The sequence below is a fragment of the Prionailurus viverrinus genome, chromosome X (genome assembly GCF_022837055.1).
Source record: "Prionailurus viverrinus isolate Anna chromosome X, UM_Priviv_1.0, whole genome shotgun sequence".
In the NCBI taxonomy this organism is placed as follows: domain Eukaryota; kingdom Metazoa; phylum Chordata; class Mammalia; order Carnivora; family Felidae; genus Prionailurus; species Prionailurus viverrinus.
The window spans coordinates 8,797,855-8,820,943 of record NC_062579.1 but is presented as its reverse complement, the minus strand read 5'-3'; the positions used below and the strand labels follow the sequence as shown (position 1 = coordinate 8,820,943).

The 23,089-nt window shown below is 44.5% G+C and overlaps 1 protein-coding gene across 4 annotated transcripts in view; it reads right to left on the bottom strand.

The window, feature by feature from the left end:
* Window positions 1-23,089, bottom strand: part of BMX (BMX non-receptor tyrosine kinase) — a 54,834-nt gene that overhangs the window by 3,737 nt on the left and 28,008 nt on the right. For 3 of the 4 annotated variants that reach the window (XM_047844454.1, XM_047844453.1, XM_047844455.1), the window contains exons 10-18: window positions 21,290-21,344; window positions 19,468-19,547; window positions 16,888-17,015; window positions 13,890-13,964; window positions 12,973-13,144; window positions 9,512-9,728; window positions 8,588-8,652; window positions 3,535-3,653; window positions 556-713 (exon numbers count right to left, since the gene is read on the bottom strand). In XM_047844454.1, the coding sequence (XP_047700410.1) occupies window positions 556-713; window positions 3,535-3,653; window positions 8,588-8,652; window positions 9,512-9,728; window positions 12,973-13,144; window positions 13,890-13,964; window positions 16,888-17,015; window positions 19,468-19,547; window positions 21,290-21,344 (1,069 nt within the window). The remainder of the gene's footprint in view (window positions 1-555; window positions 714-3,534; window positions 3,654-8,587; window positions 8,653-9,511; window positions 9,729-12,972; window positions 13,145-13,889; window positions 13,965-16,887; window positions 17,016-19,467; window positions 19,548-21,289; window positions 21,345-23,089) is intronic. The other variant, XR_007149017.1, reaches the window with a different exon arrangement.

Here is a 23,089-nt window from a genome sequence, read left to right as displayed (position 1 = left end):
CTGGCTCTCCATTGCCTATAAAAAGCAAAACTCACACTCCTCTCCCTGTTGTTCAGTCTGCAGGATCTGACTCCGACCTATTCTTCCAACTAACTCCCAGCCCTTCCAACACGGTGTAGCCAAGCATGCCATGTCCTTCTGGCCGCCTCTCTCCGTGAGGAGAGACCCCATGGTGTTGTGGTTAAGAACAGGGACTCTGACGCTAACCGGCCTGCCTCTTACTAGCTATGTGACCTCGAGCAAGTCACTTAACCTCTCTGGGTCTCTGTTTCCACTTCCCTTAGTTTTGGACGTGGTAGTGCTTACTTCATAGCGTGTTGGCTGATGAATAAATGAGTTAATATATACGAACAGTGCTGGATAGAAGTTGTTGGCACCTGCATTGCTACGTTGCTCGTTTTAAATTACAAACACTTGTAGAAAGGGCCCCGGGGCCATTGCACCTGCTCTGCGGCAGGTGTTCTCCCTCAAAAATGCCTTGCCCGGTTGGCGTCCCAGGCCGCCGCTCCAGGTGCACCTGACGCACTTTCCTCCTCCCCCACGTGGTGCACTTGCCTCGTGCCAGCAGCTGTACATGATCTGGTAGATGGTGTCCGACGCCAGTTGGGGACGGTAGAGTCTGTGGCCCTGGGAGACCTTCACGACCACCTGGGAGTTGTCATACAAGTCGTAGGGCTGCTTCCCCAGGCTGAACACTTCCCACATCAGGATCCCTGCATCGCACGAAGGGCGACCAGCGGACAAAAAGGAAAGAGGGCCGATGTCAGAAGGTACAGTTTGCCAAACGGGCCTCACACACCGGGTCAGGAGGGCCACAGGTCAGAGCGAGGGATCCCTGGGAAACGGGACAGGGTATGGAGGGTGGGACTGTGCCATCACTTCTGGAGCCCAAGGTGCCTTCTCCGGGTTCCCTGACACCCAGGCGCCTGTTCTTGCCGGTAAACGGGTCAATGGCAAGGGCAGCTGCAGCGGGAGTTACTCGGGCCAGGATTCTGGGACCGCTTCAGGGAGGCAGCTGGGGCCTCCTCGTCCCCTCCTCACCGTGACAACACCCCTCTCCCTGCCCGCTCCAACCCGAAGGCGCGATCGAAGTCCCCGCCCTCTCTCTCTGCCTTGGCAGTTGTGTGCGACGGTTTCATTGCGCAAATTACCTTCCCGTGGAAATTCGCAGGTAAACTCAGGGACAAAATTCCTCCTTTTTGCCTTGATGGTTCCTAAGATTTTGGGGGTCAGGTGTCCTTTTAAGAATCTGATAAAAACCATTGGTTCTCTCTTGGGAAGGTGAGTGCACAGCATTCTTGTGTTCAGTTTCTGGGTGTCCACATTGTACTGAAGCCCATCCAAGGGCATTGCAGACCCCAGATTAAAACACCGGGTTCTGGTCATGGTGGTTGAGGGTGGCGTTTGGGTCCGTTAGATGTGGCCTGTGGGGCTCAATTCTGCCGTTTATAGGCCAGGCAAGTTTCTTAACCATTCTCAGATCAGGTTCCCTGTCTATAATATGTGGGTATTTGTACATCACAGAGTTGCCGTAAGCATGACATAGGATAAAAAAATACAGAGCACGGGGGCGCCTGGGTGGCTCAGTCGGTTGGGCGTCCGACTTCGGCTCAGGTCATGATCTCACAGTCTGTGAGTTCGAGCCCCGCTTCGGGCTCTGTGCTGACAGCTCAGAGCCTGGAGCCTGCTTCATATTCTGTGTCTCCCTCTCTCTCTGCCCTTCCCCTGCTCAGGCTCTGTCTCTCTCGGTCTCAAAAATAAACAAAAACATTCAAAAAAAATTTTTTTTTTAAATAAGTAAATGCAGAGCACATAGAGTGCACCAGCATGCTTTAAATGCTCTCTGAATGGTGGCCAGGGTGCTGTCTCCCCGATCAAACCAGAGAATTTCAGCAGCCAGCCAGCTTCAAAACCTTGGCAAGCCCGAAATACAGAAGAAGGAAGAAAATTATTCTAGAACCGTAACCACAGTACCAACTTCAAAGTTTCTTTCACTTTTAGGGCTATGGATTTTATGTAGAATGTTTACAATAAGGCAATGTCACAAGTTGCCGTGGCTGTTATTTTTTTTAACTAACCTTCTAACACATCCATCCAAAAGTGTACTGCTCTTGACAGTTCTGTCTTTGGGAGGCTAGTCACTTATCCCAAAAATAATACCGTTGCTTCAAATATCTGTGGGACCCCTTCTTTGGGAATTGCTTTCAGAGGCCCTGGTTCATTTTGAATATCCTCACTGGGGGCAAATTACTTAAGAAGGGATTTAGTTTTGGGAAACAGCCAGAAAATATCTGGAGCCAACTTGTATTGCACAGGGTGAATCATCAGCTGTAATTACTGAGTAAGGATACTGATTTTTAAAAGCATCTTTCATAAGGCATATTGACACAAAGAGATTGAAACTAATTTTCACAAGGTAGTCAGCCCCAAAGGATATCAAGTATTCACCAAAACACTATCTTTGTGGTTTTTCTTTTTTCTGTGTACATTGGATTATTTTTTTAAGTGAACGATACTACTTTTACAAAAGTAATAGTTATTTTAAAAATTTGTGGCACATGGAAAAATAAACGGCTAACGAAATTTTCTGTTATTCATGCGGTCTTTTGGATGTCATATAAAAAATCAGATTATGCCTATGGACTGAGCCAGACATGAAACAAGGCTCAGTTGCATTTAATACACCCATAAATAATTTTATGATCATTTGGATTATTTATCCTGGATCCATCTGACAATGATTGTAAATGGGCCTGACACTCCCAACAAGGCGGAAAGATACCAGAAAATCTACCAAATCACAACTTAAGAACTGTTTCAGTTTTCTAATTACCTTTACTAAATTTCAGTATAGATCTTTTACTAAAATAAGGGTCAGCAAATCTTTTCTGTCAAGGGTCACAGAGCAAGTACAAAACCAGAGACAATACGGGAACGGATGGGCGTGGCTTGCTCCGGTGAAAGTCCATCTACGGAAACAGGCCGCCAGATTTGGCCCTGGGCCGTGGTTTGCTGACCCTCGATCTAAGGATGAATTTTAACGAGGACCCTAGTTGAAATTAGCAAAGGCCAAAGAAAGCACCGAGTCGTGTTTGGTGTTTGCCCCGCGCATGCCCAAAGAGTAGGCGGATGCAGAAGGGAACGGCCGGCATGGCCGCTTTCACGCGGAAAGTCGATGGCTACATTTCAAGCCCTTCCACGTTTTGGACTCCATGCAAACCTGGTTTTAGTTTCCAATGGCTCCTCTTTAAGAACTGTTAGAAATCTTCAGTGGAAGAGCTTTTATCTCCTATGATTTGATACAAAGGTGCTAGCAGGATGGAGATTTTTCTACGATACGGGACAGACATCCTGACCCCGGCCCAAGGAGAAAGGTCTCGATCACCTTCGATCTCTTGCTTATCTCAGGCCGTACAGGTAATTTCGCAAGTGCTGGGGCTTTTTGCTAAAAATGGATGTTGCTGCGCTTGCGGTTTCCTGTTGTGGAAGCCAGTTTACGAAATGGGGCTGGGGCCTGTGTGGCCAAATTCTTACCGAAGGCCCACACGTCTGACTTGCTGCTGTACTTGAAGTAGTGGAACACCTCTGGGGCTGACCACTTGACCGGAAATTTTGTTCCTACGGAACTGACGTACTGGTCGTCCAGAACATACCTGTTGGGTGGGGGGGGGGGGGGGGGGGGGAATCAACACAGACCTTAAGTGGCTGGGCTGTGCAAAATGAGCAGACCCCTGTTGGCTGCCATGGCCTCTGGAACAGTACAGGCTGATTAAGGTCACAGAGCCCCCACAGTCTCAGCGGAATGCCTCGGTTCTCTAGTTCTTTTGCTTCCTTCCAATGTGTAGTGTAGCTAAAGGCTGCTTATGACTTGGAAGCTTTAAAAAATTATATCTAACTTTGCAGATACCAACATCGGCATGCAAAACATTTGGTCAGTATAGAAAAACACAAAAACGTAAACGTTAAATTACTCAGAATCTCACCCCGAAGATATTGTAAATCTACCATTCAAGATACACTTTTGCTTATACTTTCCAATCTTTTGTTCTATATATAATTTGAACAAAATTGGCTTTCTGTTGTACCGAGGTTTGCTTTTTCCTTCAATGGCATATCAAGAATATTTTCCCCACGTGGTCTCATTTTCTTCTGGGGCATCGTGTTTGATGACTGAATAGTATTGCCTCTTATGGATTAACGTTGTATGGTTTAACCTTGTAAATTGCTTCTAATCTCCTGTGATAAACAATGATGGATGATAATATTCTATGGAGATATCGAGACCATAAAAATATATATTTAAGAGCATGCGCTATATAATAGTGATAAAAATAGAAGCATCCTCAATGTCCACACGTCGAAGAGAAATTAAATATCATATGGTCCAGGGTCGCCTGGGGGGCTCAGTCGGTTAAGCATCTGACTCTTGATTTCAGGTCAGGTCATGATCTCACAGATCGTGAGTTTGAGCCTTGTATCTGCACTGAAGCATGAAGCCTACTTGGGATTCTCTCTCTATCCCTCTCTCTCTACCCCTCCCCCGCTCATTCTCTCTCTCTCTCTCTCTCTCTCTCTCTCTCTCTCACACACACACACACACACACACACACACAATAAATAAATAAACTTTAAAAATATGGTATGCTACATTAATTCAGTAAGATAGTATACAGCCATTTAAACAACAAGATATCAGGATGAGCACTGGGTGTTGTATGTAAGCCAATTTGACAATACATTATATTAAAAAAAAAAACAAAAAACACAAGATAGTTCTATATTTACCAAAAAATAAAAAAAGTGAAAAATGCCCATGGAAAATGGGGCCGTGCAAAAGCAGGTATATATAATGTAACTCCGTTAAAAAACTTTTAATTCCACTATAGTTAACATGCAGTGTTACATTAGTTTGAGGTGTACAATATAGTGATTTAACAATTCCATGTATTACTCAGGGCTCCTCCAGATAAGCATACTCTTAATCCCCTTCATCTATTCCAGCACTGTTGTGGGAACAAACAATAAATGCACATATTTATGCACGTGACTGGGTATACGTAGGATTAGTTATGAAAGGGCATCTATCAGACGTGTTGGCCGTAGTTACTCCTAGTGCTGAAAATGAGGTGAAGGGGTGGGGGACAGATTCTACTTCTCCCTTTCGCCACTGTTGCCCTATTTCTTACAATAAGCATATATTATTTATATAACTAATAGAGGGGAGCCCTCTATGTTTGCCTAGAAAAAAGCAAATGAATAATGACTCTTAACAAAAAAGGAAAAGAAAAGTTATGGAAGCTGAAATTTTGGATATACTTTACGGGAAAACTGTACACATCAAAGGTATGTTAGAGATGTGTATTGTAATTTAAAATGTCAGGAAAAGCTGGTTTTGAAAATCATTCTTGGAAATATTAATGATGTTAATGTTTATATCACATTAGTAATATATTTAGCATATGAGTATATTAGTAGAATAGAATAGAGATATTAATAGTAGTAACAAATAACACTTTCATAGGATTACACAAAACACCTTCCATACTTCCTTCCTCAGGCCCCCTCAGCTTCTCTAGACACCACAAGACATCCAGAAACTGCTGGCACTGGGTTCCACCTGCGGCTTAGACCTTCCTTTGGATCATCAGGACCAAGGTAAGGCACAGGCTTCTGAGCTAGAAGGAACTTGACAGTATGTTCCCCGGATGCTGCCATAATGGCCAATTCTCCCGCCTTGAGAACAAGGTGGGGATCAGTCCCCCTGTCCTGGGAGTTTCTCCCTGCCCGATGAGGCTGCGAGCTCAAGAGAGCTACACATTTGGGGTATCAGTGTAGGAGACTCAGCGTGTGGGTGGTTGGAGTGTTGGTAAGGGGTACACAGCCCAAGGGACACCTTGACAATGTTGAGGGTCCCAGAAAAGGAGCACTTCCTAATATTGAATTGTAGGGAAGACTTAAAAACAGATCCTCCTGGGGCGCCTGGCTGGCTCAGTTGGTAGAGCACATGACTCTTGATCTTGGGTTCGTGAGTTTGAGCCTCACATTATGGGTAGACATGACTAAAAAAAAAAAAAACAACTTTAAAACAAAACTCAGATGGTCCTATGGTGTTTCAGGGCTATGTCTGCTAAATATAAAGCTAGCCTTGGTGAACTCTGCAGACCTCCTTGAAATTGTATTCCTCCTCAGAATTATGTGAGTTTATGTCGAATTGACACAACTTTATAGCTGTATTTTGTCTCAGTTTTGAAATCTACTTGCTCTCAGGACTAAGATGACCATTTTGAGGGCAGGTACTATCCCATTTATGTCAGTATCTCCTACAAGGCCTTGGCATTTAGCAGGCACTCAATAAACGCTCGCTGAATGGAAAGGCCAACATGTACATATTCGTTTCCTATGTAAACCCATGAAACTGGCTCTGAGGCTCACATAGTCTGAAGATTCACAGTAAAGAAAATGGAAGACTCTTTTAAACTGCTATCATAAGATAATTAATTCCAAAATGAACTCATGGCACTTCCTCAACATAAAAAGCTTCTGCACAGGGAAGGAAACAACAAAATGGAAAGGCAACCTATGGAATGGGAGAAGATATTTGCAAATGACATATCAGATAAAGGGTTAGAATCCAAAATCTATAAAGAACTTATCAAACTCAACATCAAAAACTAATAATAATCCAGTTTTAAAAAATGGGCAGAAGACACGAATAGACATTTTCCAAAGAAGACATCCAGATGGCTAAAACAGACACATGAAAAGATGCCCAACATCACTTATCGTCAGGGAAATACAAATCAAAATTACAACGAGATATCACCTCACACCAGTCAGAACAGGTAAAATTAACACAGGAAACAATGGGTATTGGCAAAGATGCAGAGAAAGGGAAACCCTCTTGCACCTTTGGTAGGAATGCAAACTGGTGTAGCCACGGTGGAAAACAGTATGGATGTTCCTCGAGAAGTTAAAAAAAAAATAGAACTACCCTATGACCCAGTCAGTGATTGCACTGCTAGGTATTTACCCAAAGGATACAAAAATGATGATTCGAAGGGGCTCAGGCACCCTGATGTTTCTAGCAACACTGTCCACAATAGCCAAACTGTGGAAAGAGCCCAAATGGCCATCAATTGATGAATGGATACAGAGGATGTGGTATATATACACAATGGAATGTTACACAGCCATGAAAAAGAATGAAATCTTGCCACTTGCCACGACAGGGATGGAACTAGAGGGTATCATGTTAAGCGAAATAAGTCAGTCAGACAAAGACAAGCACCATATGATTCCACTCATATGTGGAATTTAAAAAACAAATAGATGAACATATGGGAAGGAAAAAAAAAGAGGGAAGCAAACCATAAGAGACTCCTAACTACAGAAAACAAACAGGGTTTTTGGAGGGGAGGTGGGTGGGGGCATGGGCTAAATGGATGATGGGGATTAAGGGGGGCACTTGTGATGAGCACGGGTTTTGTATGTAAGTGATGAATCACCAAATTCTACACCTGAAACCAATTTTACCACATATATTAACTAGAATTTAAATAGAAACTTGAATAAAAAAAAGTAATTTATCTAAATCATAAAGTGGTGATAGAATGCCAACCAAGAGAACCTCAGAGTCTACTTTCGTGCCTTACTTGGTAATACAGAAAATTTAATGACACGCCAACAAAAATTTTCCTGGTGTTAATGCTATGCCTGTTTCGGTTTTTAAAAAATTTTTAAATGTTTGTTTATTTTTTTTAACGTTTATTTTTGAGACAGAGACAGAGCATGAACGGGGGAGGGTCAGAGAGAGGGAGACACAGAATCCGAAACAGGCTCCAGGCTCTGAGCTGTCAGCACAGAGCCTGACGCGGGGCTCGAACTCACGGACCGCGAGATCATGACCTGAGCCGAAATCGGCCGCTTAACTGACTGAGCCACCCAGGCACCCCAAATGTTTGTTTATTTTTGAGAGGGAGATAGAGTGCGAGCAGAAGAGGGGCAGAGAGACAGGGAGACACAGAATCTGAAGCAGGCTCTAGGCTCCGAGCTGTCGGCACAGAGCCCGATGTGGGCCTTGAACTCATGAACCTCGAGATCATGACCTGAGCTGAAGGTGGATGCTTAACCGACTGAGCCACCCAGGCGCCCCTATGCTATGCCAATTTGAATGAATATTAAGAGAAAATCAGAAAGGCCTAAAGGAGCTTTGATTGAGTTAAAAAATATATACATAATATATACATGTATACATGTATATACATCCCAATAATCTGGCTATACCATGTTATATTAGAATATTTAGGACCTTTCATGGAATTTTTTTAGAAGTTAAAAAATATTAGAGTTTTGAAAGAATGAAAAGGGACTTTGGGTAATTTCTGAAGAACAACTATATCTTCCTAGTGAAGAAATGAGGTGAGACATATTTCATAGGTGGTCAGAGGTAGTATGGGGAAGAGATCCAGGTTTCTAACCCCCCAATTCAGAGCACGTTCCATATCACCGCAATGCCTTCAATTCTGATGGCATTTAGGTGTGAATGGAGACCCCTCTTTCATTGCTTGCCCCTTTGGAACTGGCTTACCTCGTCATCCCAAAGTCAGACACTTTCACGGAGAGATCACTGTCTACCAAGCAGTTCCGAGCCGCCTTTGGAGAAAACACAAAATTACCAAACAGTTAAAGTGGCCAAGAATCTCCCGACATCAGGATCCAACACTTTCCTTCTCTTTAGCAGAGTTCTCACCCAATCTAAGATTGCCTATCAAAACCCCAAATGTTGAGACTCTGTCTTTGTGTCCTTGGCAATTTTTCAAAACGAAAATGTGCGCCCCTAAGTATTTTCACGCAAGCAGCCATCCTTGTCAAACGGCATGAAAGGTATCACACGTCAAACACAGAACCGCAGCTCGTCGGCGAGAAGGGAAAAATTATTTCTAGGGGTTCCTTCTCCACCACAGGGGTACCATGCATCAACAGGCGCTTTGAAGGCGTAGATGCTGTACCGGCCTAGTGTGCGTGGTGGGTTTGCTGTTCAGAGCAAGCGGAGCTCTAAAGATAAATACCAGTGCCTACCAAGCAAAACGTCCCCCAACCCACCCTGACCCAAAGACACACAGATTTCACTTCCTTCTGGTTTTGTATTTCTCAGTTATGGTCTTAATTGACTGCTTTGGCCCTGAGCCCTCCCTGGAGTAAAGGTCAACTTGGATTTAATTGGTTCGGAGAAACACGAAATTGACCAAACTCTTTCCTTTGTATCCATCTTCCTCCACACCACCACACAGCTACATAAATCCTGATGGCTTCTTTTAGTCTTTCTGTACTGCAAATATTTTATATAGAAATCGTGGCTTTTATTACAAAAGCGTCATGTGCTTGAGCAAGTCACAGGAGAGCCAAGTGAAGGTGAGGATGCCCTCCTTGTCACCCTTCCCAATGGCCCCATCGCTGGAGGCGGGGACCGTGGATTGCTTTCTTTCTCTGAGAGTCCAGTGGCTCTGCTTACCAAGTCCCTGTGTATGAACTGGTGGCTCTCCAAGAAGGCCATGCCTTCACACACATCATAGCACATTTCTAAGAGCTGAGAGGTTTCAAGTCCTTTTCCGTGACTCTTCAGGTAATTAAGCAGGCAGCCATTAGTTATATATTCAGTCACTATGTATATAGGGTATCGCTTTGAACACACTCCGTAGAATTTCACCAGCTTGGGGTGGCTGAGTTTCCTGGAAACAACAGATTTTCAAAAGTTCAGTACTGAATTTCCACACTCCATGTTGCAGATGTCCTGAAAAAGAATCCCTCTCAGGTTTTTGCTTGTTTTAATGTCTCCCCTTCTACTTGAACAGAGAAAGAGAGGGAAACGTTTTGGATTTTGTTCTGGGAGCATTAGCCTTTGAAGGCAAGGAAAAAAGCCGCCTCCTGTTGGATCTTGACAACCCCAACAGCAATTTAGCGGTTGTGGGAGCTGTGCTCGCCTTTCTTACAGAGAACCAGGGAAGCAATGGCCTGCTGTGCCAGATATCCCATTTGGTCTCCTGGCATCCGGAGACTTCCATGGCTGATTTGGAGAAAGCTCCACACTGTAACGGCCATCGCTTCCAGTTCAAAGCATCTAACTTTCTAAGTTTTGAAGTCCAAACCTTTCATTCTAAAAAAAAATTATAGCAGAACATGAAGGGTGTAGGAGAAAGGAAAATAGTTGCCATGTTAGGGAAGTGCGATTAGGCATGATTTTTTCTTTCTTTTTCAAAAAAATCCATTTTGTCATTACATTATGTTTCAATAATCAATTTAGAAAATAGTAACTATATGACATAGCCCTTCTGGCAGGTCATGACAGATGGATAACCTGCTGTTATGGTGTTCATCCCCTTGTCCATGTGATTGATCAGTTTGCAGGCTGATTCCTTAATGTTCACGTGCGTAAAGTAAATCTAATGTCGATTTTAGAATTTTTAAGTAAATAAGCATTTATTAAGTAGTTATTTTCTTCCTTCTTTTTTTATGTTTATTTATTTTTGAGAGACAGAGAGTGAGCAGGGGGAGGGACAGAGAGACAGGGAGACACAGAATCCGAAGCAGGCTCCAGGCTCTGAGCTGTCAGCACAGAGCCCGACGCGGGGCCCGAACCCACGAACCGTGAGGTCATGACCTGAGCCAAAGTCAGACGCCTAACCAACTGAGCCACCCAGGTGCCCCTATTTTCTTCCTTCTTAGCATAACTATAGGGACATGCCTTTGGAGGTTATTCAAGGTCATGAGCTTGGATATGCCTCTTTCAGCTATTTTAGACAATGGCATGGAACCCGGTATTGCTTCCTTCAAACAGAAGGCTAGTGGCGGGACACAAGTCCATCGCCCAATAAAAGCTGTTCCTGGAGCAAATTCAGTCACTGACCATGGGGCACGTGGTGGGAACACCATGTCAACTGATACTGCCCACATGACAGGCCTCAATTTGACCATCACATCTGGGATATAACATTTTCCCTTTAGGATACAGTTTGATTTCCTTCTTTATGACCAGGTGATTTGTCGATGGCTTTTTATGATTCTGTGTGATGACCAGCCGTCTAATTGCAAAAAAAATATGTTTAAATGGATACCATGACACAGGGTTTACACCATGAGCCTAGGGGAGTTTCCGCTAGATTTTTCTTTGCTACAAAAGGAGGACACTGAGGGCCTCCTCCCCAGTTTTGAGGGTATAACTGCCAAAAGCAGGATAGGCTACATAATTTGTAGGGACCAGTACAAAACGAAAATGCGGGGACCCTTACTTAAGAATGATTAAGAATTTCAAGATGGTGACCTCACAGCAGGAAGCCAAGCGCAGAGCCCTTCTAAGTGGGCCCCCCCACCCCAGGCCGTGCAGGCTGCATGCCCGTGAAGCCAGCCCTGGGCAGAGGCTTGTGTGCACATACTATTTCTGCTTCCAAACCATCCTGCATTTGTGGTCAAAGTGGTTGTTCTGACTCTCCTGGTGCCTTTGGTCTTCATGAAAGAATGACTAAGGAAATGGACTCTGGAATGTCTGCCTGGGTTTGCATCTCTGCTTTGCCACTTTGACCAGCTTGGTGACCTTGGGCCCATTATTTAACATTTCTGTGTGTCAGTTTCCTAGAAAACAAAGACAACAACGGTACATCCGTGGACAACAATGGTACATCCGTCCTAGGCTTCTTACGAGGATTGAATACATTAAGATTTATAAAGTGCTCAAGGAAATGCCTGTAAATACCATGCAAGTGTTGAAGTAAAAAAATTTAAAAGTGTCATTACTCTGCAGCAGGCCAGGATTTGTGATTTTGACTATCTTTGACCAAAATCCTGCTGTGACATTGTTTGTGTTGATCCGTTCCCTAAAGGCAGGATGACCAGCTGTCCCGCTTTGCCTGGGACTAAGGGGTTCCTGGATCACAGGGCTTTCAGGGCTAAAGCAGGAAAGTCTCGGGCAAACCCGGATGGTTGGTTCCTTTTCAAAGTCTGGTTCGCCATGTTTACAAGAAGAGGTAGAATCATTAAAATAATTCTTTGTATTTACATTGATAAGAGAGAGAGAGAAGGGAGGAAGGGAGGGAGAGAGAGAGAGAAAGCGAGCTTAGAAAGAAAAAAAAAACCCACATCTGCATTGTGGACTGTTTTGGGAGCCAAGGCCCATTAGGAAGGTATCTTCATTTACCAGATGAGGAAAGAAGTAGGGCGAGAAAGCAGTTTTGTCAAACTGTACTGAAGGTACCAGAAAGGAAAAGGATATTGCCCGTAGGGCGTTAGTTTTCAGTATTGCTTTAGCCCTGGCCACTAGAGGCTCCTACCCTTGGGCTTGTGCTTTACAGGGCCCCATTCTGTTCCTCATCCCACCATGCACCTCCCCAAAGGACAAGGAAGCTCAGAACCCATGCTTCCCTTTTTCTCGATCACCCTTGGGGTACCGAGACTCTGGAATCCCCCATCCACATAGTCCTGAGGCCTCTTCCAGGACCTGTGTAGACTCTTCCTGGGCCAGTCATGCTAAGAGTGAACCATGCTATTGGTGTGCCTTACCCCTAACCAAGATCATTCGCTGATGGATAGTTGTTTGTGGGAGACACAGAGGGAGCCCGGATGTACCAAATGCTATGTCTACATGTAAGTACTGAGTACAGTGCAGGACAGAGCTGGGGGTGGGAGGAGAAAGGAGAGGGGTAGAGTTGGGAGCAGTGGTATGGGCCAGAGGCTAGTTTCTCTAAAGAGTCTTGAGAATTCTAAACTTGAATATGGCCTCTCAGATTGTTATGAAGGTATACTTGTCAGAGGAGCGTAGAACCGATTTCATTTAAAGGTGCGTCAGCTTGATTTATAACTTCTAAATATACCTATGATGTGTGGAGTCTTGCTCGAGGCCTTGCAAATGTTAGGGACAGACCTGTTAGCATGAATGTCCTCCCATGGTAAGGGCCAAACTGTCATTCCTCAGAAGAAACTTACATCATGGTCTGGGCCTCCTGGAAGAATTCATCTTCTGACATGGAGCCCTCCTTGATCATCTTAATGGCAACGTCATACTGTCCCTTCCATTTGCCCAGGTGGACCACTCCAAACTGACCACTTCCTAGTTCCTTCAGGAGGGCAATCTCTTCTCTTTTCAGTTCCCATATTCCTAGTAAGGCAAGACAGACACTCTTTAGGATGAAAGTAGAAGACCTTGGGGCTGACAGCTTCCCAAGTGGTTTCTCCTCCAACGAGTTTCACATTGGCAACATAGAACAGTAAGACTTTTTAAGTTGATCACTTAAAAAAAAAACCCTTAGAGGTGTGGTCTTATGACCTATGAGACCACACGATAATGCCACCAGGACAATACTGTTCATGAAGCAGCTACAGTTATTGACAAAAAGGCTTAGAACACTTTGCCAACTGGAGGCATCTTGGAAACACCCAGTGTCAAAACGTGCTCGATGCTCTTAGCTTGGTAAAAAATATCATTACATTCTCTTATAAGGCAAACTAAACTATGATGTGGGTGGATGTCCTTATCCTTAAATACACAAGGTTGAACACTGGCTCCCCTGAACGGGCCCAGAATCCCAGAAGAAGAAAGGACAGGCGATGGGGTTCTAGAGGCTGGTGATTGGGTTTAATAACAGGACAACTTTGACAGTCTTTTTGGTAAGGCTGAGGAGATTACAGAGTTAGTTTCAGAGTATGGAAAAGTTGTGGGGTTTTTGTTTTTGGTTTTTTTCTGGAAAATGGTCAAACATATTAGAACTGAAGCCCTCCCTGGCACAACCTGAACACAGACCTCCTTCTGGCCTTCCTTCTTTTCTTTTTTGGAAATACATATATACTTTTTAAACCAGAAATGGTAGGAAATGGAGTTTAAGAGCTCAAGTGTGTGTCCATACCACTTCCCAAGGACACGGAGACGGGAACCTTGTTGGCCTTGGTCGACACAGGGTGGCGGAGTCGTGTGATCATGCCTGCAATGGAATCAGCACCATATCATCACATCACATCACATCACATCACATCACATCACATCACATCACATCACACCAGTTCACACCAGTTCACACCTCTGCTCGTGCTCTCTCCAGAGTAGCTGGAAAAGCACAGAGTTCAGGATGTCATGATGGAGAGGGAGGATCCATTCTGACCGTATTCATCCTGCATTGGATTGATTTGCTTGATTCGACTAAGTAGCTCAATGTAAAAGCAAAAATTAAAAGAGTAAAACAACTTTAGGTAATTTTTAAAAATCCCATAGAGTTGGTTCCTTGATGGGATCTTCCATTTAAAAAAATTTCCCATTTTTACTCTGCTTTTTATAGTCCTATATTTAAATACCTGTACACGTGGCACACGTATTTGGTTTACAAACTCCAAACAGTACAGAAGGGCACAAAATAAAAAGCAAACCACTTGATTTTTAAAAATGGAACCTATTACTAAGTTGCATAAAATGGTCAAGTCATTTTAATTGCTTACATCAAGCAATGATAAAGCTGGGTTAAAATAATCACAGTATTTATAGTGTCCTGAAAGAACTCATTCAAAAAAATGTTTCTTGCTTAAACGTGTGATATTTTCCAAGTCCTGGGAGCTGTCACAGATGTCCTTTTCGTCTCCTTCCTTTTTCTACATATTTATTTACTTTTTATATGTGTGTGTGGTCTCCGAATGTTTTAAGTCCCAAACCTGTAATCGGCAAAAAGATGAGCACACTCCTGCAAAATATGTACATACAATGGCTGCTGTGTTGACACATGATGTGATTCACAAAATACACTCACGATAGAAAACTTAAGAGAATGAGATTCTAAGAAATATCTAAAGAAACATTTTAATGTTTTCTTTCTATACCCTGTGGAGTTTCTTGTGCATCTTCTGAAGTGAAATCGTTCTACTTGGAGATGTCTGTTCATACAATACCTTTTCCAAAGGGTACTTTCTAGGTGTTAGAGGTTAAATATACAGTCGAGGAAAGTGGGACAAAGGAAAAATACAAGAGCCAAAATCAAAGCCAGGAGTAAGGCTAGGTCACCTACACGCATGTAATCTAGTCAGACTTGCACACATATGACGCTGAGCCCACAGCTTATTTTTACTCACTGTTGGAAGTACATCCAGTCACCGCCCATAAGTGGCACTAGTCGAGAAAAGACAGTTAGAGGAGACTTCCTTTGTTTTTAGTTTCTTTTTTGCTAAGCTTATTGAGATGTTGTTGGCATACGTAACTTTAAGGTATGCAACATGATGATCTGACGTGTGTATATACTGTGAAACGATTACCCCTCAGGGTGAGTTAACACTGCCACTAGAAGGGATTTCTATACATATACTCGCTGGTCGATTAGCCAAAATCTAAAAAGTAATAGTACCCAGTGTTGGCGAGGATGAAGGAAATTACGGTTGGTGGAAGTGTACATCTCTGAAAAGCATTGGAAAGTGTCTAAATTTTGAATGTTCTTAACCATTATCTTAGACATCTCACTTCTAGGGAATTTGGCTACAGAAACACTAATACAGATACACAGAGCTATGTGTACAGGACTGTGCATTGAAACCACCAATTATAACGTGAAAATACTGTATGTATCAACATAGGTTTAGGTGAATAAATTATGGAGTGATTCTACAATAGAATCCTATGAGTGGTTAAATAGAACAAAGTGAGCTATATGTATGTGGATGGAAAGACCACTAAGACATGTAGAGTAAAGAAAGCAAACTGATTCGGGTGCCTGGGTGGCTCAGTCAGTTAAGCATCTGACTTCGGCTCAGGTCATGATCTCACAGTTTGTGAGTTCCAGCCCCATGTCGGGCTCTGTGCTGACAGCTCGGAGCCTGGAGGCTGCTTCGGATTCTGTGTCTCCCTCTCTCTCTGCCCCTCCTCCACTCATGCTCGTGCACACTCTCTCTCAAAAATAAAATTGAAACATTAAAAATTTTTTTAAAAAAGGAAGCAAGCTGAAAAGTAGTTTGTGTGGAATGATCTCACCTTTGTAAAATATAATGTGTTTACATATACATATATAATTTATTTATATATGTAATAAATAATAGGGGCACCTGGGTGGCTCAGTTGGTTAAACATCTGACTTCGGCTCAGGTCATGGTCTCACGGTTCGTGAGTTTGAGCCCCTCATCAGGCTCTGTGCTGACAACTCAGAGTCCGGAGTCTGCTTCAGATTCTGTGTCTCCCTGTCTCTCTGCCTCTCCCCTGCTTGCACTCTGTCTCTCTCTCAAAAATAAACATTAAAAAAATTTTATAATAAATGATAAGTGTTAGTATCAGCATAGAAAAAAGTTCTGTCAGAATAGACAACAACTTGTCCATGGAGGTTCTCTCTCCAATGTAAATATTTTTATAATGTTTGAAGTTTGTAATCAACTTATTCCTATAAGCAGAACAAGACTGCAAATATTTTTGTAAAGAGAATCTCTAACTACTTTTTTTTTTTTGATGTTACTCATTTCTGAGAGAGAGAGAGAGAGAGAGAGAGAGCAAGCAGAGGAGGGGCAAAGAAAAAGGGAGACACAGAATCCCAAGCAGCCTCTACACTGTCAGCACAGAGCCCAATCTCATGAACCATGAGATTCTTACCTGAGCAGAGATCAAGCATCAGATACTTAACCAACCGAGCCACCCAGGCGCCCCAAGGATCTCTACTTCTCAGTCACTCAACTCACACAACTTCATTTTTCTGGCATCTTAGAGTGTATGATGTGATATTCCAGGAAACAGGCTAAAAATCACAGCAGGTATATGGCTTGAGAGCATTTTTGTTCCTACTTTTCATGGTTCCCGATATGATTAAGACTGTTAGGAGGATCCATAGTACCCAAGAAAATTGATATTTATCAACAAGGACCCGTAAAAGAACAACTGAAATAAATTACCTGCTGAATTGTGTTGATGATAGTGAATAAGTTTTGGAATGGAATCAAAACAGTAGTTTTCTGCCAGGTACAATTTGTTCTCAGCATTTGTGTGCACATGGTAATGCTTGACAGTTCCTTTTTTATCACTGGTAAGGAAGAAAGAACGTTAGAATGTTTTTCATTCTCAATTGAAGCTTGATTAAATCATGGTTAAATAATTACTTCAGATGGCATTCACAAATTTTGGAGAGGGAAGTCAGAGGGGAAGTCTCAGTCTTGACATCTCTTGGTTTTCTAGAGCCATCCATGACAATCGGTAATTATGCAAGAGAGCTCCTCTCTCAACTCAGTGTATCTTTTGTGCCATAGAGAATCCGTCTACTATAAAATTCCAACTTTCGGCACTGTTCCTCCCTTAGGAAGTCTAAGACTGGAAGCTTCCTTTGATGATTGAGAGCCCTGCAGGGTTTCAGGATCATTATTCTGAACACCAATTCTCTTTGAGGATAATAATGAAGATTAAAACGCGGGAGACAAGGGTGATTAGGCTGAGGGTGCTCTCATCCAGGCCTGGGTGGGAGGCTCTTTGGGAATGGAACATGCAAGATGAAATGGTGGGGGTGGCTTTACTTCCTCATATGAACTTGTACCTTTGCCACATAAAACATGTTTTTCCTTTTACTCTACCTTTGGAACACAGTGGTGAGTCGAGGCACGCTGATTTAGGCTAATCGGGAATAATATGTCTGTCTTAGGTTTTAGAGTATGGCCTAGCAGTCAAGAGTTGGGCTTTTCATCCAGTTCTCCTGTTCGCTAGATACCTCATCTGGTTGTTATAAAGATTGGTTGTTATAAAGATTTTATATAAGGCAATTTGCACTATGCTTGGTCATAAGAAACTGCTGATAAATTGTTGTTGCTGTAGTGCCAGCCTAGTCAAAATTGCACCCGTAAAAAGGAAAAACGGTGGTTTGTTGTTGCAAATGGCCACTTTGCTCTTGGTCTCAGCGTGAAATCCATTCAAGCCCATTTATGATGTTTCGTAAACGAAGGCTTCCATATTCACTAATTTGGATTATTTCTATTTGAGTCCTCATCTGTCTGCTGTATTTTCTACCTGGCCACCTTCAGAAATAGATCTGGGGTCAGGGTCAGGGATCTTGACTAGGAGGACTCCTGATGTGAGGTTCGGCTGAAACTGCAGGGCCGGCGGGTCAAGAGCTCTTAATACTCAGTGAACCAAATCTTTTCCCAGTTCCTACTGGGCTGGCTTTGGCCAGCCTCTAGGTGTGCAGCTTCCTCCATGAGATGGACCCGGGATGGCCTCCTGCATTGGAAAATGCTGTGTGACTGCTTAGGATACATTCTGGCCTCTCAATTTGGAGATGCATACTCCATAAAAAAATGTATCAAAATAAAATTACCTCTTAATCACTTAGCTATTACCCACAAAACCCCATGTAGGTACCAAGGGTAGGTACGGTAGGTGGAGACAGCCCCAAGGGAAAGGGTGATGCGATCCAACCATCAAAAAAAATGTTTTTATTAGGAATAGTTTTTCAAGCGATCCTAATCTAGATTCGGCCAGATTCTTATCTCCGAACGCTGGGGTTCTCAATGTAGACACAGGCGTATAGTCAAAAGAACACGAACTCTGCTGTCGAAGGCCTGACTTCAAGTGGGTCACGTATTAATTTTGTGGTGCGTCTTCATGAGTGCTCTTGGAACCTCAGACCTCTCATCTGTAAAATGGCACAAAACCAGCTTTCCCCGGTGCTTCACAGGATGATTAGAAGGAACAAAAGAGCTAGCAGCCGATGGGAAAGTGGCCTGTGAATCTCTGGCAGGGGATCCCGATGTGGGTGGCGGTGACTGTGGGTGCCTTATATGCTCCTTCACGAGAACAACAACTGTGATGGTAACTGCCACTCGTTTATTAAGTGCTTACTCTGTGCCAGGCACTGTTGTGCTCCAATACGTGAATTAACTCCCTTCATCCAGAGAACTTAATAGTCAGTGTTATTTTTCCCTTTTCAAACAGGGAAGCTGAGGCACGGAGGTTAAGAAACTTGCTCGGTGTCATACAGCCTTGACATGATAGAGTCAGGAGTTGGCTCCGGAGGTGCGGCTTCAAAGCAGAACTCGTAACCATGCAAAGAGGACAGCACCCCAGAAGGAAACTGTCCCGGGAACACAGATACACCGATTCAACTTTATGCCAGCTTTGCCCCCCACTGGGAAGACTTACTGAAGACCAGACGCTGGGGTTGGTGTCTCAGGTCAGCAGGTGGCTAGGGCCGAGAGTGTTCACAGGCTCCATTGCTGTTTTTCTCTCTTTAGGCTTAGGGCCAAGTCGAGGGGAGTAACCCAAGATTCCTTTACCAAGCGTTGACTGGCGTTGTTCTAGAGAACAACCTCTCAAAGTGGGGGTGGGGGGGGTGGGACAGGCAATGACAAATGGTCGCATTCAATAGAAATACTTTGATCCCAAACTCCAGGGTTTAAAGGCGGTGTCTCATCCCAAAACGTGACTAAATGGCCAGCGTATTCAAAGGACATACACAAAAGACAAAAGAAAGAAATCCCTGTCATACTTACTTCATAGCCTTGCTAAATAAGGACACTGTGTACATTCCCACCTGGCGGGAATTTCTAACCATAAATGCGCCTTCTTTTCCCTGCAAAGGAAGCAAAGTGTGGAAGGAACAGAGAACATTTTTGTTATTCTTGGAAACTATAGGTGGTAGGAAGATCGATCTTTTAGGTCCATGTTAAAGGTCACTGACGGTACAGGTCATCCAACAGCTGGCGCAGAGGGGCCCCACAGCTGACCTTTCGTCCTCTCGCTCAGCTCTGAGACCTACCCTGTGTGCTCTGACTCTCCCTCTCCTCTTAGTTTCTAACCCCCACTGGTAATTTTCTCTCTCTCTCTTTTTTTTAATTTTTTTTTTAATTTTTTTTTCAACCTTTATTTATTTTTGGGACAGAGAGAGACAGAGCATGAACGGGGGAGGGGCAGAGAGAGAGGGAGACACAGAATCGGAAACAGGCTCCAGGCTCTGAGCCATCAGCCCAGAGCCCGACGCGGGGCTCGAACTCACGGACCGCGAGATCGTGACCTGGCTGAAGTCAGACGCTTAACCGACTGCGCCACCCAGGCGCCCCTCTCTCTCTCTCTTTTTAATGTTTATTTATTTTTGAGAGAGAGAGAGAGAGAGAGAGAGAGAGGGAGAGAAAGACAGAGTGCGAGCAGGGGAGGGGCAGAGAGAGAAGGAGACAGAATCTGAAGCAGGCTCCAGGCTCCGAGCTGGCAGCACAGAGCCCGACGCGGGGCTTGAACTCGTGGACTGCGAGATCATGACCTGAGCCGAAGTCAGACGGTTAACTGCCTGAGCCACCCAGGTGCCCCAGTTTTCTCCATCACAGCCTGACGTTTCAATCTTTCAGAAATAAAATTTAAAACCACATATCACCGTATCATGCCCTTAGAAGGTATTAGAAAACCAGAGATGCAGAACAAATCGTTTGTTAAAGCCCCATGCTCCACTGGTCTTTCTTAATGACTTGTGCTAATTCTAAGCAGATCCGGATTCAGAAAGAGCAGATAATAGCCTGTGAATGTGATGGGATCCCGAGTTAGGCGGTGAGGCCACCATGTTCTCGCTAGTCCCCCTCAGAGACATCACTGGTGTGCTTTATTAGGTTGAACTGTATCAAGGCGTCATTTTTGCAGGGCAAGAGTTTGCTCCTGGTGATTTCATGCCTTGAGTAACAAAACCAGGGAGATTTATTCCCTATTACATCTGTTGTACTCTGGTTTAGGTGCTAATGAGCAGGGTCAGCGTTGGGCCAGACGGTTCCAGAGATGGCCCCCCAGTAAATCATGCCCCCGACTGTGGCCCTGTGTAGCCCCTCCCACAGGGAGGCTGGGGCCGGGCCACGTGACCTGCTCTGGCTAGCAGGGCATTCGCAAGCGTGCCCAAAGCACAAACTCAGCAAGTGCTTGTGGTGAACTACGGGGCCCTCCTCTCCTGCCACCTCCTTGAGGTCACCACCACCACGCTGTGAGGAAGCCCACGTTAGCCATGCAGAGCAGGACTGTGGCACCCCATTGACTGCCCCCTCCCCGTCCATCCACTGGCTACATGCGGGTAGCTGAGCGGCCCCAAGCCAGACCTGCCTCAGGACTTCGGGCCTCACAGAAGGCTGAGAAATGGCCAATCTGGTTTCAAACCACCGATACTGGAAGCAGAGGAAGCGGCTAAATGGCAAGGGCCCGGTACCCCAGGGGGCGGACCCCGTGATGACGTGACTGTATGGTTAGCCCCCCACTTTCTATGAGAAGCGCGTTCCCCACCCCCCCCCCCCAGGCCCAGCGGGAGAGAGTCTTAGAGGCTACTGTAAAAACTCGACTGTTTACCTTTTGTCTCAGTAACTGCTCAGACTGTGACCTGGAGATGTTACCTGCAAACCAGCTGCAACGAGAAAGAATTGCGTATTTGAGAGTCAGTGGTTTTTGACTGCATCGCTGATGACCCCACCTTCTGGCGGGTCAAAGGAGGTGTCGGCCTCCCTCGGGGACTTCCCAACGTGACTGCTCCAGAGAATCACCTGAGGAGCTTTTCAAAAATACAGATTCCGGAGTCTCCACCACCTAACGATGCTTGTGGGGTGGGGCCCGCATGTCTGTATTTTCACACGGGCTGGCGCTGACGAACCGTTGGCCTCCTAGCTGGTCCCTAAGTTCTGTGTTTCGCTGTTTTGAGCGAGAGCCAGAGATTAGACCGATGAAGAATATCCCACTGGGAAAGCTGGGGTTGCCAAAGATGAAAGTTCCTGTCTTTGTATGTTTTTCTTTTACATTTTTAAAAATATTTATTTATTTTGAGAGAGAGAGCGAGAGAGAGAGAGAGCACGCAAGTGAGCAGAGGGGGGGCAGAGAGAGAGGAGACAGAGAATCCCAAGCAGGCTCTGCGCTGTCAGTGCAGAGCCCAACATGGGGCTCCATCCCGGGAACCGTGAGGTCATGATCTGGGCCGAAACGAAGAGTCAGATGCTTAACCAACTGAGCCACGCAGGCAGCCCCTCAACCCTATATTTTTCTTGTAATAATCTGATAGAAGCACCCTTTATAGCATCCATTTTCAAAGCAAATGCTTTTCTCACAAATCTTTTTTATTTGAAGGATAGCAATACATAAGCCCCTGTGGTTATATTAAGACAGTAAGAGTTATAGCCACCCGAGAAAAAGATGATGTGGGATAGCCGGGTGTAATCTTTAAATACTGCCTGTTTCACTGAGTTAGCCAAGAGCATCACGTCTTACTTTGTGTGGAGAGCTCAACAGTCCACAGAGTTGTTTCTCACGTGGGATCAATGATGTCTGTAGTCTTTTGGCCTTGGCAAAAATGTCATACTAGGGAAGCGACCAGGGTGTGAGGTGGGAGGGGGCATGGGTTTGGGGCTCACAAGGACCCTCTGGCTAGAAGATAACACCCGAGGAGGGAAGAAATGCCTGAGGGTGAGGGTGTGCTCTGGGGGGCGGGGGATGGAAGTGTCAGCTGGTGGGCAGGCTAATGAAGTGGCAAGAGCCATCAGCCAGCTTGGAGTTCTGGGTTCTAGACATAACTTCCTAATAAGTAGTTGTACGGCTTTGGACAAGCCACTTAGCCTTTTTTGACCTTGGAATTACCCATTTGTAAGATTAGGACGAGGGTTGAATTTGAGAAGTTTAAAAGTCTCTTCTAAAAAACAAGGCTCTTCTAATTCTACCTTTATAGATACTATATAATTAAAACTTGAGATATTAACCGATCATTTTATTACTTAATATTTTAAGCTAATCACAGCTAACCAAGAGACTCCTCAGGGAACATGATTGAGGATACATTCCCATGGGAGATAGAAGACAGAGATGGTCAGGAATAAGGAGGGAAGCCTGGAAAAGCAAGGTAAGATTGTGAATAAGCCCCTCCCCCCCATACACGCATGTACACTCTGCCTGTGTCGTCATTTTGCTGGGGTCTGACTCTGTTTTTAAAAAAGATTTCAGTATGTCAGTGTCAGAGCAGCAGAGGCTTAGGCCTTGCCCTGAGGTGTGACATTCCATCTAAACCTCGGTGACTCAACCTTCAGTAGAACAGAATAGAATTGCTCATGAAGTTCTGGCCACAAAACAAATGCTTCAGGGCCACTGATAGAGGGAGAAGCTGGGGGCACC